This window comes from Sphaerodactylus townsendi, linkage group LG03 (genome assembly GCF_021028975.2).
Source record: "Sphaerodactylus townsendi isolate TG3544 linkage group LG03, MPM_Stown_v2.3, whole genome shotgun sequence".
Lineage (NCBI taxonomy): Eukaryota > Metazoa > Chordata > Lepidosauria > Squamata > Sphaerodactylidae > Sphaerodactylus > Sphaerodactylus townsendi.
The window spans coordinates 12901402-12918331 of record NC_059427.1 but is presented as its reverse complement, the minus strand read 5'-3'; the positions used below and the strand labels follow the sequence as shown (position 1 = coordinate 12918331).

Sequence of the window (16930 nt, the reverse complement as noted above, 5' to 3'; positions counted from 1 at the left end):
GAGAAAGGTGGGGGTATAAAAACCAACTCTTCTTCTAACCTTCAAAATGTATACAGAAAAACACCATAAAAAGAAAAACATGCATATCTCTCTTCTTACCTATGTTAAAGTATCTGACTCCAATAAAGTTCCCATTGTTGAATAAATACAATCTCTCTTGCATTTTCTGTTTGAAATGTCTATAAACAGTTCATTTTATTCACTAATATTACATAACAGATGTGTCTCAGTCAGTTTTCAGTTCCCATTACTGGTCTACCAATATTCTAGCAGCTGTTATTTGGCACTGCTTTCACCTACTCCACAAAGGAAATTAACTACTGAAGAACATAGCTAGCAGTGTGGTGATGATCAAAGAAATGACTGATAACAATGGATAGATATCAAACATTTTGAAATGATGCAACTCAAAAAGGCATTTTTGAAAACAGAACACTGGTCTTCTGCTGTCAACATTTTAACAAGTGCAATACACTAGTTATCCAACATGTAACAAAAGAAATTAACTATTTTAATATCAACATGAAAATTTATATAGAAAAAAATCAATTAAAACATACTTTGCTTTCTTCTTGCTGTACATAAAAGCATCTGGCTCCAATAAAGTTATCATTGTTGGATAATACACATTGTCTGGATTTTTTCTCTCTCTCTATGAATAGTTCGTTTAGTCATTAACATTATATACCAGACTTGTCTCTGCCAATCATCAGTACTATGTAAAGCTTTCACCTTCCATCACACAAACAATTTCGTAGCAACTGTCAATAAATTTGGCATTAATTTTTTGCAGTTCTTTGACACTGATGTATACATTATCCCAAGTAAATCCCCAGCTAACATATACAGCTAACTGAGTGGCTATGATAAACAAGACTGTGATCACAAAAAGCAGGACAAAACACTCTGCTTTAACTCCAATAGAGGAATTATTTAAATACTTTCCTATATGCTCAGTATCAGTTTTGCCTGCTTCAAGTTTCTTCCACAGCTAGCTATGTTCTTTGCAAAGTGTATTATTAGGCACAAGACCTTTTTACGGTCAGAGCATCTATATGGCTTTTCTGATGTAGCAAGATCAGAAAGAATGGCAGATGTTACTGCTTGACAAATGGAATAAAATTCATTTGTTTCAAGGAGAAATTGGGTAAAGAGGAATTAAGAGAATTTCTTTCAACAAGTCTAATTGGTATGATTCCTCTCCTACATGACTCCTTTGGTGGGAAGTTAGACTATCTCTTCGACAGAAGCTCTTCCCACATTCCAAGCATTTATATGGTTTCTCCCCAGAGTGAATTCTTTGATGAGAAGTCAGTCTGTCACTCCGACTGAAGCTCTTCCCACACTCCAAGCACTTATATGGTTTCTCCCCTATGTGAATCCACTGGTGAGAAGTTAGTTCTGCATTCCGACTAAAGCTCTTCCCACATTCCAAGCAATGATATGGTTTCTCCCCTGTGTGAATCCTTTGGTGGTAAGTAAGTTCAGCATTCCGACTAAAGCTCTTTCCACATTCCAAGCATTTATATGGTTTCTCCCCTGTGTGAATCCTCTGGTGAGAAGTAAGGTGTCCACTCTGGCTGAAGCTCTTTCCACATTCCAAGCATTTATATGGTTTCTCTCCTGTGTGAAGCCTCTGGTGGCAAGTAAAATCTGCTCTCCAACTGAAACGCTTTCCACATTCCAAGCATTTGTATGGTTTCTCACCTGTGTGAATCCTTTGGTGATATGTAAGATTTGCACTCCTCCTGAAGTTCTTGCCACATTCCAAGCATGTATATGGTTTCTCTGGGGTGTGACTCCTTTGATGCGAAGTAAGGTGATCACTCCGATTGAAGCTCTTTCCACACTCCAGACATTTATATGGTTTCTCCCATGTTTCAGTTCTCCCCTGTCTGTTAAGACTAGATTTGCAGCCAGATGTTTTATCAAACACAGTGTGGTAATTCCTTTGTTCCCCTTCCTCTATTCTGTCTTCAAACAGAATTTCATGGAAGCCACTGCCCAGAAAGGCAAGTGATTCTTTCCTCTGATTCTGGGTTTCTTCCCTGTTCCTCCCCTGCTGCCTCTTTGAAGTCTTTTGATTCCAAGCCTCTTTTTCCACTTGCAGATTCTTGTCTCCATCCATGTTCACCAGATTTGATTCCCATTCTTGTTCTGCTGGAACAGAGAGACAGAAATGCAATGAGAAACATAGGGAACCACACAACTGAAAAGGTCTAAGAGAATAATTCTTACTGAGCGACCTGTAGAAATCTCTGCAACCCCCAACTTTAAGCCAAAGCAGAACAGAAGAGGAAAATGTGATGTGTATGTGTAGAAGTTGCTGCCTGTAATCACTTTTTAGGTCCCAAGAAAAATAGCCAGTTGGCAAGACAGAAGCAAAAAGGGAAAAAAATGAATAACTACATTGAGGTTTTGTTTCTTTTCCAGTTTCAAATGGATTTTGTATAGGAAACACTTCAATGGAGAAGCGGCCTTTGAATGCCAACCAACCTATCTTCCATAATTCTGGTTACTCTTTTTCCTATCTGCCTGGTAGCAGCTTCATTCTCCTGTGTAGGAAAGTTTTATGTGGGAGAGCACCACAAATTAGTTTTTTGTATTTAAGGACCTACCAGGGTAAGCACTCTGCATCAGAGGGAACAAAAGGTACATAGTGGAATTTCTCAAGGGCACTTCAACAAGAAGCATTTCAGAACACTATCTATACTTTACTACTAAAAGATTCAAGGAAGCACACATTACACTTCCACCCTTCATTTCTTCTTCAGAACAATCTGTAGAGGAAGGCTAGGAGCAGAAGAGAATGACTGGCCCAAAGTTGTCCAGTGAGCTTCTGAATCAAGATGGGAATTGAACCTGGACCTCCCCAATCTCAGTCTGGCACCCTAACCTCTACATCAACACTTTTCAACTTTCCAGTATGGTGACCCACCATGCCAAATTTACTTGGTATGATGAGCCAACCCTGGATTCTTTGGTGCCCTAAGCAAACTATGGCCATAGCACCCATTTAGTTCAGTATTCCATTTTCCACATTGACCAACCAGATATTTTTGAGAAAATGACAAACATCACACACAGGGTGCAGCGGTTGCACTATGAACCCTAAAGCAAATGGCACTCTGACATACAAGCTGTTGAACACGCAGAGGCATATCTAGGCAAACTGGAGCCCGGGGACAAAACCTGAGTTTGCCCTCTCGCCCCGATATGGGCAGCCACCCTCCCCCACCAAGACCAAACAATGCACCAGCTCACAAGACACCTCCCATCCCCAGCAAAACATACATGGCTCTCTCCCCACCAACTCTTTCCTAATTTTGTCCTCACACCAACCCTATGAGGTACGTTGTTAGCCTGAGAAACAGCTCCAAGCCAGTGCAAGTGGGTATTAAGCATGTAAATCTCTCACAAATCACCCCCAGCAAAACATTTACCAAACAAATGTCAGCATCATCTCTCACAAAACACCTCCAGTGGAATCCACCCCAAACAGCATCACTTTCAATGGTGTTTAAACTAGGGAGCCCAAATTCTTCTTTTAAATCCACCTTAAAGGGAGAATCTGGGGTTCCCAGTTAAAACAACATTGAAAGTGATGCTGTTTTAGGGTAGATTCTCCCCCACCCTGAAACAACATTACTTTCAATGTTTAAACTGGGGACCTTAGATTCTCCCTTTAAACCCATGCCGAAGGGGGTGGATTTAAAAGGAGAATCTGGAGAAATTTGGGGGGGGGGTGCCTGCTGTCAGAGGTGCACCAAAATTTCAGAGTATTTTTAGGAGACTCTCCTGATGATACCACCCAGGTTTGGTGAAGTTTGGTTCAGGGGGTCCAAAGTTATGGACCCTCAAAGGTGTAGCCCCCATCTCCTATTAGCTCCCATTAGAAACAATGGGGTATGGGGGCACCCTCTTTGGGAGCCCATAACTTTGGACCACCTGAACCAAACCTAATCAGGGGAGTCTGCAGAAAAATCCCTGAAATTTTGGTGCTGCTAGCCAAAAAACAGCGCCCCCTGCAAGCAAAACACTGAAAAACACTAAAAATTTCAAAAAACACACTAACAAACCTGCAATTTTTGCAACCCCCACAAGGAGGCGCCTGGGGACATTTGACCCCCTCTTGTCCCTAGGCAGATATGCCACTGTGTACACAGAGGTTATATGCCAGCTCTGACCACCAACTTTTTCTCCATTACACCTTCTAATCTTCTCTAAGATTCTCACTTACTCTAATGACCACCATTTTACTTGATCAACATGTATATGCTGTTTATTACAAAAATATCAATGAATGGATGACACGGAATATCCTGCTTCCAGAGACAGATCTTGGTTTCTGATACAGAAGAGAGCAATGTGAAAGGACACAGGCAGTCATTAGAAAGGGCTGGCCTGCAAATCACTTTCAGAGGCTTCACGATCCACTGTGGGGTCCCAACCCACAGGTTGGGAAACACTGCTCTATACCACACTTGGATGCTTCTCTAATAGGCCTATTCATGATATTAGTAATGAAGACTCCCCATAGCATGGATCTTTCAATGCAACATTTCTTTCGCAATGTTTTACCATGTGAGAAATACTCACTCTCAGCCAGCTCTGTCGATACGCAAATGTTCTCTTGAGAATCTTCCAAGAAACACTCCATCATGCCTTCTGATGCAAGGCCTTCTTGTGAAAAACTGGGTGTGCCTTCTTTGGATTCCTTTCTCCAGCATAAAAAAGTTTCTAAGGAAGGAGAAAATGGGCAGGTAAGATTGAACCTACAATCCCAGCCAACAATGAAGGGAACATGGATTCATGCCAGTCATGACAGGATGATAGAAAGCCACAGAGATGGCTGCCAGGAAACCCGAGACAGACTGGTGAATGTATTCTTAGTAGAATGATAGTAGAACTACAGTTCTCAGACACTGAAGCCCCACCCTGATCGAAGGAAGTACCTGTTGAACTCTTAACCTCCTCGGAGTCATGAACAACGATCTCGCTCACTTCTTCCAGCCAGGAGATAAGGTCAGGCTTGCATGTCCAAGATCCTTCTTGGAGGGAAAGCAATACATACCAATTAGTTTCAACTTTGAGACTATCTAATTTAACAATCATTCTCTGGGGAAGTTTTTGAAATACAGGGTAAGAGACGTAAAAGCAAATGAGGATCTCTACCAGAGAATTCTCAGGACACTTACAAAACAACTCAGGGCCACCACATACCAGCCACTACTTGCTTACCCAGAGAGGCCACATTCTTATAGTTCTCCATCATGACTTCTCTGTAAAGAGCTCTTTGGCTAGGATCTAGGAGAGCCCACTCCCCTTCACTGAAATACACGGCCACCTCCTTGAAGGGCACAGGGGCCTGGGAGAAGAAGAAAGAAGACACAGAAGTCACTACTGACCAATATATCCAAGTTGGTGGATTTTATATCATCTTGAGTAGGATGCATTGCTTCATATGGAGGAAAGGGAGCGGAGTTCACAGCCTACCTTACTTGGACATTGTGCATCAGCTGAAAGGCTCCCCTGACAAAGAAAAGCCCCCTCAAGCAGTTCCGCATTCATCTCCCTGCCCCAAGCCTTAGGCACAATAGCTGTTGCTATTCCTCTGTAAAAAGGTGGCAATCTGGATCCCACCAAGGATGTCTTTCTGCTGCCTGAGAACAAGACAAAAGCCACAAGAAAATTCCTTTCTCACATTCCCGTTGTCACTGCTCTGTCTGAATACTGTTCAATTCTTAAAGCATTCCTTAAGGGAGTGGTGGCGAACCTTTGGCACTCCAGATGTTATGGACTACAATCCCATCAGCCCCTTCCAGCATGGCCAATTGGCCATGTTGGAAGGGGCTGATGGGAATTGTAGTCCATAACATCTGGAGTGCCAAAGGTTTGCCACCACGGCCTTAAGGCATATGGTGCTCCAGGTCAGCGCTGTACACAACCACCTTGAAAATACATCTTCACAAGATACTAGTTCACAAAAAGCCTTACAGCTCACCTGGTCATCCATATTTTGTGTATGTGTGTGTATTTATGTTAAGTGCCATGTGTGTATTTATGTTAAGTGCTATGTGTGTGTATTTATGTTAACTGGCCCCTGCCTGGTGGAACGCTCTGCCACCAGCTGTTCGGGCCCTGCGGGACCTTGGTGAGTTCCGCAGGGCCTGTAAAACCGAGCTGTTCCACCGGGCCTTCGGTGAGGCCGGCCGCGGATTGGCTGCCCCATTATGAGCCCCCCTCCGTCTGTTACCATCCTGATACGGCGTATCCTTGTCATCTTGGACGTTGTTCCCCTCCCAGCCTTAGGCCCAGGAGCCAGTATTATGAGTATTATGGGTCTTAACAGGTTGTTTTAGGATTTGATGTGTTGCTTAAGTTTTTTTAATGGGGGTTTTAACTGTATTTTAACTGTTGTAATTTATATTTGTTGTAAACCGCCTAGAGCCCTTCGGGGATTAGGTGGTCTAAGAAATCTAAACAATCAATCAATCAGTCAGTCAGTCAGTCAGTCAATCAATCACTTTTGACTTCTGACAACTCTATAAATTAGCACCCTCCAAAACATCTTAACATTAGCAGCTTTGGTCAGGTCTTGCAAACTGAAGGCCATGGCTTCTTTCATTGGGTCAATCCATCTCATGTTGGGTCTTCTTCTTTTTCTGCTGCCTTCAACTGTTCCACATGTTGGGTCTGCCTCCTTCTGTGGTGCCTTCAACTTTCCCAAGCATTATAGTCTTTTCTAGTGACTCCTGTCTTCTCACAATGTGACCAAAGTACAAAAGCCTCAATTTAGTCATTTTAGCTTCTAGGGAGAGTTCAGGCTTGATTAGACCAAGAACCCACTGATTTGTCTTCTTTGGCAATCCACGATATCCGTAACGTTTTCCTCCAACACCACAGCTCAAATGCACCAGCTTTCTTCCTTTCAGCTTTCTTCACTGTCCAGCTTTCACACCCATTCAGATAATCACACATATTAGCCTGAAAGAATAGGCTTATTGAAGTTTCTTGCCCAGATCCTTCTTGCCCCAACCCTTCTGCCCCAACCCTTCTCGATCTTTCCCTCAATAGATCTTTTGGTTTCATCTTAAGTGCCCAGTTGTATGAAGTAGCCACCCTGATCCAGGCTAGCCCATTCTTGTCAGATAATGAAAGCTAAGCAAGGTGAGTACTTGGTCAGTACTTGGATCAGAGATGACCAAGGAATACCAAGAGTCACAATGCAGAAGAAGGGAATGGCAAACCAGTTCCATTTGCCTTTTAGCTTAGAAAACTGATGGGCTTACAATATTCAGCTGCAAAACAATAGCATTTTACAAATACACATGAGGTAGCTAGCAAGGGCGGAGGGGGGGACTGCACCCAGGGCATGTGTGTGCCCCTGCTGTGCCCCTGCCCACCCTGGAACGCCCCCGCATGAGCGCGCACATCCCCCCTGTCCCCTTGGTGCTACGCCACTGGTAGCTAGTCAACTCCATAATGTTGACCCTGTTCTCATGATATCTCCATCAGCATTTCTTTAATGTTGGAATGTGTGCAAAAGCAACAAATTGCTACTTCTTTTGGAGTGGAGAGATTCATGTAACTTTTAGTAACTTCTCAGAATTCTATTTATCAGCTAGTCCCTGTGATCTCTCTCACCTGAGTGGGCCCCATGGAATATTCTGTTTCCCTCTGATCCTGGGAGATACACAGTGCATGGCTCCTCTTCGTCTTCCACCTTTACAATCACATCAGGAAGCTCTGAGCAGAAGGCAGACATAAGAGGCTGAGGTCAGAAAAGACATTTCAGCTGCAAGGGAACCAATTCTGGGTCAAACCCAAAGCTTTTCCTGACTCAGCATCAACCTGTATGTTATGCCTGTCATGTGACAAAGCCCAGCTCTGGGTGTCGTGGGCCAGATTGGTCCAGAAAGGCACTTCATATGACAGTGGTTACTGCACTACCGTGCCTACCTTTGTAATCCCACGTCCTACCCCTTCAGCTATGCTAGTCTGGGCAATTTGTTTTCACATTCAGTTTATACTCTTCGTCCCATTGCATTGTTCATTTGATGTCCTATACCCGTGGTGGCGAACCTATGGCACTCCAGATGTTCATGGACTACAATTCCCATCAGCCCCTGCCAGCATGGCCAATTGTTTGCCACCACTGTCCTATACTGTGTGATTACAAGTGGAATAAATAAATAAATTTGAAAGCTGCTTCTGAAGAAGGGCTTGAACTCCACCTGTCAGGGAAAGAGACTGATAGGCTGATCTTATGTGTGTCTGTCTCTATCACACATACATAGTAGGGAAAGGGAAGAATAAGAGAGTATAAAAGGCCAATAAAGGGGGGGGGGAAGAGTTTGGATTTACACACACACACCTTTTCCTCTCCTGTAAGGAGACTCAAGGCAGCTTACAAGATCCTTTCCCTTCCTCTCACCACAACAGACACCTTGAGAGGTAGATGGGGTTAAAAGAGATCTGAAGAACTGTGAACTAGTCCAATGTCACCCCCTTCATGTGGAGGAGTGGGAAACAAATCCAGTTCACCAGATAAGAGTCTGCCACTCATGTGGAGGAGTGGGAAATCAAGCCTTGTTCTCCAGATTAAAGTCCACCTGCTCTTCACCACTACACCCTGCTGGCTCTTATCTTTTCAGATTTGGCTAGGTGGGAGTTCAACATGACTCTCACGCTGAAGAAAGATTATTGGTAATAATAGGGAAATCTTACATTTTATGGTGACAAACTTTTTAAATGGTTTAAGGCAGATAATTGCAAAAGGAAAGGACCTAAACAGAAGCCCCTTTTTCACTGAGAAGAAACCGCACACACAGTCAAACCAAGCAAAGCTAGGCCTGAGGAGAATTTAGCCTATTTTTCCTCTAATAATAAATGTACACATTTTCTAAAAAGAAATCAACTGGAACACCTGAATTTAATGCCACACAGAATTTGGAGGTTAACTATGGCACCTCTCAGCCATGACATTCCACCAGCTCTGACAGAGGCCTGATTCATACATGCAAGAGAACAAGGGGGTAAAATGCCAAGGAGACGTAATGGACGACACCATCACAAACTATAGGGAAGATATCATATGTTGGAATGTTCTGTATGTTAAAAACTCTGTTCAAATAGACAGCTGGAACAGCAAGCAAAGACACAGGATTAGAAAAGTTCGTCTCTGCTGAATCAGTTTTCTAGAGGGTCTTCTTTTTAAAAAAATTATACAAGAGCATCCAGTACATAATCTACCTCCTCTGTTATGGCACAGTTCACTGCATGCTCCCAACATCACCAAATGAGATCTAAGCCAGCTCCTAAATTTCTTAGCCTGGACTTGGAGGATGTTCAGAGACTATGAACAAGGGTTGAATTGTCTTTTGGTTGTCCTAGGGTGGTGGGGGGGAAGGAAGAGAAAATCATAGAATCATAGAGTTGGAAGAGACCCCAGGGGCTGTCAGGAGTGCTTTGATTGTGTGTTCCTGCATTGCAGGGTGTTGACCCTGCAATGCAGGAACACACAATCAAAGCACTCCTGACAGAGGCCTCTCTTTAAAAGCCTCCAAAGAAGGAGACTCCACCACACTTTGCAGTAATCATTCTTGCATTATGGTTATGGTTCCATCATTGCTGGCCTCCCTTTCCCTTTTTCTCTTCTCTTCCTTTTCTGTCCCTCTCTTCCACTGCTATGGGTTTTAGGATAGAGTTTGGAATATCGAGAAGCTCCATGATGATGCCTTTATGTCCCTTTTGGTGAGAATCTGGAATTTGGTGTGGGTTAGACGGTTGAACTGCAATTGCTTATATTGCTGGGATTGTTTTAATTGTAATTTATTGATGTGATTTTATGACTGTATTCTGAACATGTATGTTAGCTGCCCTGAGCCCGGTTCTGGCTAGGGAGAGTGGGGTATTAAATCCAATTAATAACAACAATAACAACAAACTAGCTGAGGTAGTCCCAGTGGTAATCGGCAACCTGGGAGCCATTCTGAAAACCATAGGGCTGCCCTTGAAGCACCTTCAAATTGACAAAATTAATATCTGTCAGATTCAAAAGGCAGCCCTGCTGGGATCTGCATCTATGCCAATACATTACATCTATGCCACATCTATGCCAATACATTACAACATCCTAGGCTTGAGGGTGGAGTCTGAATTGTAATGGAAGGCCAACAATCAGCTAAAGAACTAACACCTGTGATAATAAACAAAATTAAATAATGATGATGATGTATATAGGTTTTAGAGCATATCATTATTTTATTATGTACATTATTGTATATTTGTTTTATGATGTAAGCCACTCTGAGCCTACAACAGCAGGGAAAATGGGATATAAAGAAGTAAATGCTACTACTACTACAGTTCACCACTATTACTACTACAGTACATTGGGTCCATCCCACCCCAAGAAGGTACCTGTAGAGGTGTCACTTTCTTCTGATGCCTGGTTATTCGGGAGCCAGGATTCCTCTTCTTCCATCTTCATCGACACATGAGCAAAGTCTGATCAGGAAAAAGTAACAATGTTTGAGAAATAAGACTTCACTCTCTTGCAGATGGGAGAAGATCCTTGCTGGTTCATGTGGATCATTTCCTGGAAAGACCCAAACCACTCACCACTATTTCTCCAAAACCCAAACCACTCACCAATGTAATAACCACAAAATGGCAGTAGAATCCTATCTAGGATTACACCGTCTAAGCACAAGGAAACCAATGGGTTTATCCTGGAGTAACTCTGCACAGGATTGTACGGAGAGTCACACTAAACATCTGCAATATACATCATCCATATACAAATATACGAACTCCAAATGATAAGATCAGACAAATTCAAAGGGAACCCACTTTAGGGAAAACAGAGAGATCTCAAATCAAAACATTCCAGCTCCATTCAATCTTAGACATCTGATTAATACAATGAAAAATATCAAGACACCTTCTATGAATAAAGAGATGGATTTGCATAGTGTTTAGAGCAGGGATCTGCAACCTGTGGCTCTCCAGATGTTCATGGACTACAAATCCCATCAGCTGATGGGATTTGTAGTCCATGAATACCTGGAGAGCCACAGGTTGCAGACCCCTGGTTTAGAGTGTAGGACCAGGATTTGAGAGATTCAAGATCAGACCCATACTCTGCCACGGAAGCTGCCATGATTGATGACCTTGGGACAGTTACTAGCAACCTAATCTAAGTTTATCGTTGAAAGCATAAAATGGAGAAGAGGGGACATTTTGTTAAGATACTTTGAGTCCCCATTGGGAGAAAGGTTGAATATACGTATCTAAATAAACAAAGTTAATCATGTATTGTTGAAACTGGACACAGTGTGTAACAGACTTCTCTCTGTGATACACCTCTGAAGATGCCAGCCACAGATGCAGGCAAAACATTAGGAACAAGATCTACCAGACCACGGCCACACAGCCCAGAAAACCCACTATGTAAGATAGATGCTGCTACAATCCTTCATCCTCAATACCTATTCAGGAAGACCACAGCTTCTTCACTGCAGAAAAAAACAGCTCCCCAAAACCTTCAAAACACTGAAACTTCTAACAGTGCAATTATTATTATAGTTATTGAATTCTGAACTCCTCCATATTACTAGAGTTCTACATAGCAAAATTAAAGGGGGGAGGGGAATGTGTGAAAGAGGGTTGTAGAATCCATGCCAAGCGACACTGGGATGGGAGGACTTTGCTCTCACCACAACTTTGAACCTAACAGCATTTTAATTTCTCCCTCATCTTCTCTGCACTCTAATTTCTAATCCAAATTACAAGACCGGAATTCTTACCCATGTTGTTGATATTCTCCAGCCAGTCTCAGATTTATGGATTGGGACTCAGCATCTTTTACTGCTCTGTGATGGAATGTCTCATGTGGTCCTCCAGGGACACCTTGAAAGAAAAGAAAGTTGTGTCCATCCACTTTTGTCACAAAGAATGTACCACTAGGAATTTTTTTTAAAATCTGTGAAGTGCTTTATGCTTTTGTACGTGACATCACAATATCATGGGATATCGATCATCGTTGCACCAGCTTTATACAGAGGAAACGAAGTCTGCTGGGAGCTATATAAACATTGGTCAACCATGCCTATTGGTTTTTGTACACTCTTCCCACACATTGAACTGGAGAAGGGAAAGATTGAAGACAACATTGTCTATTTGCAAAACTGGTACTGTCCAACTGAGCTGTGGTTCTGGTCTCGGGTCTGTGGAAACGGGCCGTGCTTGGTTTCCCTTCTCAGTGCTGATAGCAAGATGATTGGGTGCAAAGACAGGCTAGGCCCCTGCATCTTTGCTAAGGCAATTTCTACAGGAGGTTCCTTTCTCTTCACGCCGGTCTCCAAAAAGCTGGCCTTCTCAACACTGTCTATTGGGATTCTTTTTTAAACTGGAGGTGCTGCCGATGGATCCCGAGATCTTCAGCATCCTTGGTGGTTTTTTTCCCAGAGTTCTGGGACTTTACAAAGCTGCATGTGCCAAGAGTGCTGACTGCTGGACTGTGGGGGTGAGAGGTGGGGGCTACAGCAGAGGACCCTTAATAGTCCCCCCCACACACACATTTTAATCAAAAAGCATTGGGAATGGGTTGACCAAGAATCTAATCTTTATGGCTACTGTCCTACAGCTGAGGACTGAGCTCTTTGCTGGACTTGGAGGACGAGCAAATCTTTAACCTGCCTTTCCACAAGAAGCCAATCTTTCTTTGCACCCTATGGTCATTCTGAGGCAGACATGACACATAAAGAGACAGTGGTTGAGAAGCCAAGCAAAAAACGCGAGGGTCTCCCAATGTCACTGTAGCCAAAGAACCACTAAAGCACCAAGAAAGGCAGGCAAAGATTGTGATTATTAGACACTTTAATCAATATTACTTTATAATCTTAACCAGAGAAGGGACCCCCATGGCAGCTTCTAACAGAAACTAATAATTTGATCACCCATAAATGAAACTGTCCTGTAGACTCAGATTTATCCACTCAGCCTGATCTGCAATAGGTGAATTTTGAACATTCTCGTGTCTGCCAGACAACATCTAAACCAAAGCAGGACTCTGATGGCATTTTAAAGATTAGTAAAATGTTATTCCAGAACATGATGGACTAACAATTTTAAGGTACTACCAAACTCCTCTTTATTTTTGCTACAACACAGCAACCCCTTTGGAATTATTATTATTATAAAAGTAGTGCACCCAAAAGAACTCTTGGGAGGGGGAGGGGAGCATCTCATTTTCACCTACATATCCCTCCCCTATTATTTATTCTTTCCTTTCCCTGCCAGCCCCCATAATCTCTCCCCCTTCCTGCTTCTTTATCTCCTTCTTACCCTATCAGCCAATTTACAATTACCTCCCCCCTCCCTTCCTTCAGCTTTCCTTCTTTCCCTCCAGCAACAGCCCCTCCCAGGAAAAAAGTATGGCCAGGATGTGTGGTGGATGGTTGTGGCTGCCATACAGAATTGCACAGTGACTCTCTGGTGGTCACTGCTGTCCCCGGGAAGTCCTCTTCCATCAGATTATGTGACAGGTAAATGGGACAGCTTTTTCTAGGGCTGTTTGCTTTAAAGCTTTGCTTTATAGAACCTAAGGCTTGGAAGTCTCTGGAATATTGTTATGGGTTGCCTAGCAACCTTCAAAATAGCCTCTGAGAGCTCAGAGGACATTCTTTATTACAAAGCTGCAGATGTTGTTCCTGTTGTTTTGGAGAATTTTAATTTTTTTTTTTTTAAAGATTTCAGATTTTTCTGCAAATCTGAAATTTCAACTTCAAGGAGAAATGCCTCCCATATGACCCAGGTCCATTTTGTGGATCTGCCATCTGCAGCTTCACAACGGAACACAAATATAATTATTGTTAACACAAAACTCCTGCAGGATCACACCAAGGAGATATCCCATTCCCTTAAGTGGTCAAGGAGAAGACCCAGGAAGCTCACAGGAGCTTCTCATTAACTAAAGCTCATGGAAAATGGAGGCTCAATTTAACCACCATTGCTAAAAGCCATTGAGGGACCTATATCTTCCATAAATGTGCCTACTCCCCTTTTAAAGCGTGCTAAACGTGCAGACCCATATATCGATGATGCATTCTGTTATTAGAAAACCTTTTCGTTCGTTCATCTTCTCTGCTTCTGCTTCCTCAGGCATGTCCTGGAGCTGACTAATACTGAAAGGCGTTTGCAGAAAGATTGCACCGTGTATGTCTGTTGGGGTACATTTTGCAAGCCCGGCGGAAACAACCGGCCCTCCACCCCCCTCACAGTTTCAGCAGCACGTACTCTTTGCAGAAGCGACCTCCCCTGACAGCCCCTTTCCCCACCCCCCTTCCTCTGCTTTCCTGCCTGCACTTTCCGGACACCCTCCCCCACCCGCCTCGTCCGCCCGAATTTTGTAGTCTGTGTGGATTAAATCCCAAATCAAAAACATGCTTCCAGTTTCCTAGCTCGGATTCTTTGCACCGGATTCACCCAGGCGCATGCACTGGTTTTTCTGAGCGAGGTGGGAAAGAAAACCCAGTTTTCAAAGACATGGTCATTCTTACAATGAATGCAACAGAATGATTAATCGGCATTCAGTGTAGTCAAACAAGCAGGTGCCCTACCTGGAAAAAAAAAATTACTGCTTGAAACGTCAGGATCCGCTCAGCCTCCCCTTTATTGCTTGCTTCCGCTCCCTGTCATGTGACTGAAGCCGATGCAAACGTTTGCCAAAGCCAGCTCTACCAAGTTGCAATTGGAGAGCATAGATGGGACGGAGGAGGAGGAGGAGGAGGAGGAGGGCAAAAACCTCCCGCACCGACCGGGGAAGGCGGATCGCGCGCGCTGGAGCCTTTGCCAGGGTGGCCCAGCTGTTGCAACAACCCTGATAGCTCTCTCCGTATGATTAGCAGACACCCAAAGAAACATATTCATTTCTGCAGATGAACACAGAGGTATGCGTCGCTATAAGGAGGAGGAGGAGAAGAAGAAGAAGAGGAGGAGGAGGAGGAGTTTGGATTTATATCCCCCCTTTCTCTCCTGCAGGAGACTCAAAGGGGCTTACAATCTCCTTGCCCTTCCCCCCTCACAACAAACACCCTGTGAGGTAGGTGGGGCTGAGAGAGCTCCGAAGAACTGTGACTAGCCCAAGGTCACCCAGCTGGCGGGTGTGGGAGTGCACAGGCTAATCTGAATTCCCCAGATGAGGTCTGCTGCCCTCTCTGATCATGCCTAGGGGAGTTCTGAATCTAGGTCTGCCTTGCAAGGTTATGTTAGTATTTTTATATTTATTCACACGTTTTATACCCTGCTTTTTAGCACAACTTTGGATAAGGCAGATATGAAAACAGTCACTTGAAAGGCGGCTCAGAGAACAAGCTGTGATTTAGGAGGGCTTGGTTTCAAAGCTGAGATCTCAGAAAATTTAATTCTGATCCTCCAAGCTCTTTATTATTTTTGTGATCCTGTAGTATGTTAAATTAACTGCAGCCAGTCTTTTCAGGATTCATCTCTGGTGGCCTTGTTGGCAAGGAACTGTCCAAATGTTGATCACTAGAGGGGAAAATTTCAATTGAATTTTAACAAGAATATTGATGAATTCCTCCTAAGGATACAATGACTCACAGTAGTATAGTGTGAGAGCAGTGAAGATCAGTCACTAAATCTACTCTGCCCCCAACATATTTGACCAACCTGAATCTGGAGACCCCACCTCCCACCACTGGCCAGAGGAGACCTGGTAACCTTCAAACAGACACCATCATAAAATGACTACCACTGGGGCCGGGACCATTCACAAAATGGCCAGTCACAAAATGGCTGCATGGGGCTGGTGTGATGCAGCAACAAAAAAGGCTAATGCGATCTTGAGCTGAATCAATAGGAGCACAATATCCAGATCACAAGAGATTGAGGGGAGCGCAGTTTGAGAGCTTGCCCCAGGTGCCATTTTCTGTAGATATGCTCCTGAACCTGGGCCCAGGGCCTGCAGTGGGAAAATAAAAACAAAACAGTCCTGGCTGGAATAGTAGTTGTGGGCAGGAAAAGGCAAGGAGGAGCCAGAAAACTTGAAGGAACCACTCCTGTGAAGGGAAGGAAAAGTCACATTTTGGCCTGTTTCAGAAACTGAAGAACTTATTTGATCTGAGAGTGCGGTGACTTCTAAAGAGGCCAAAATGAGAGCAGAACTGATTTTCCAACCCCAAGAGAATGTGCAATCAATATGAGGCACTGGCAGACCACAAGTGCGTTAAAGGCCTATAAAATTGATTGATAAAAGTATTGAATCCCACCCCAGCCCAATTCCTAATGGGTACAGCTGTAAGAAATGTGTTGGGTACCAACATGTTCATCTGTCTCAAAATCCAGGAAAATGGCTTTCTTTTGCCAGCTGAATGTGATACAATAAACACTCTGCAAGCTTTTGAACAGCACAGAATATTGCAGGAAGCAGAATCCAAAAGGTCGGTTCCATAAAGAGGTCTTCCCTCCATGTTGGCTTCCAAATGGGAGCACTTTTATTTTGCAGTGAAGATACTCAAGGGAGGTTCAAATACCCACTCTGCCATGGAAACTCACTGCGTGATCTTGGGTCAGATGTCCACTCTTATTTAGTTTAAGCTACCTTGCAGGATTGTGAGGATAAAACAGAGGACAATATTGCAAGCTACTTTTGCTCTCCATTAGGGAAAAAAATGTAGGGTATAAAAATAAAAGTAACCTTGAAGGAGCTAGGTATACACAGTCTTTATTTCTGTTTGACATCACAACAACCCTGTGAGGTAGGCTACTGTTAGAACCATTTTTTACAGGTAGGAAAGAGGCTAACTCTACTTGGCAGGACTTGAACTCAAAACTGCAAGTGCAGCTCTCTGTCCACAAGGGCACATGACATGAGAAGGCAAGGTAACAAAATTACTCATAAAAT

The 16930-nt window shown here is 43.4% G+C and overlaps 1 protein-coding gene across 1 annotated transcript in view; it reads right to left on the bottom strand.

Moving 5' to 3' along the window:
* Window positions 1-19: 19 nt before the first annotated feature.
* Window positions 20-16930, bottom strand: part of LOC125428891 (zinc finger protein 420-like) — a 70900-nt gene continuing 53989 nt past the window's right edge. Inside the window, 1 exon segment of the mRNA XM_048489598.1 lies at window positions 20-1838. Within this exon segment, the coding sequence (XP_048345555.1) occupies window positions 1133-1838 (706 nt within the window). The 3' untranslated portion in view covers window positions 20-1132.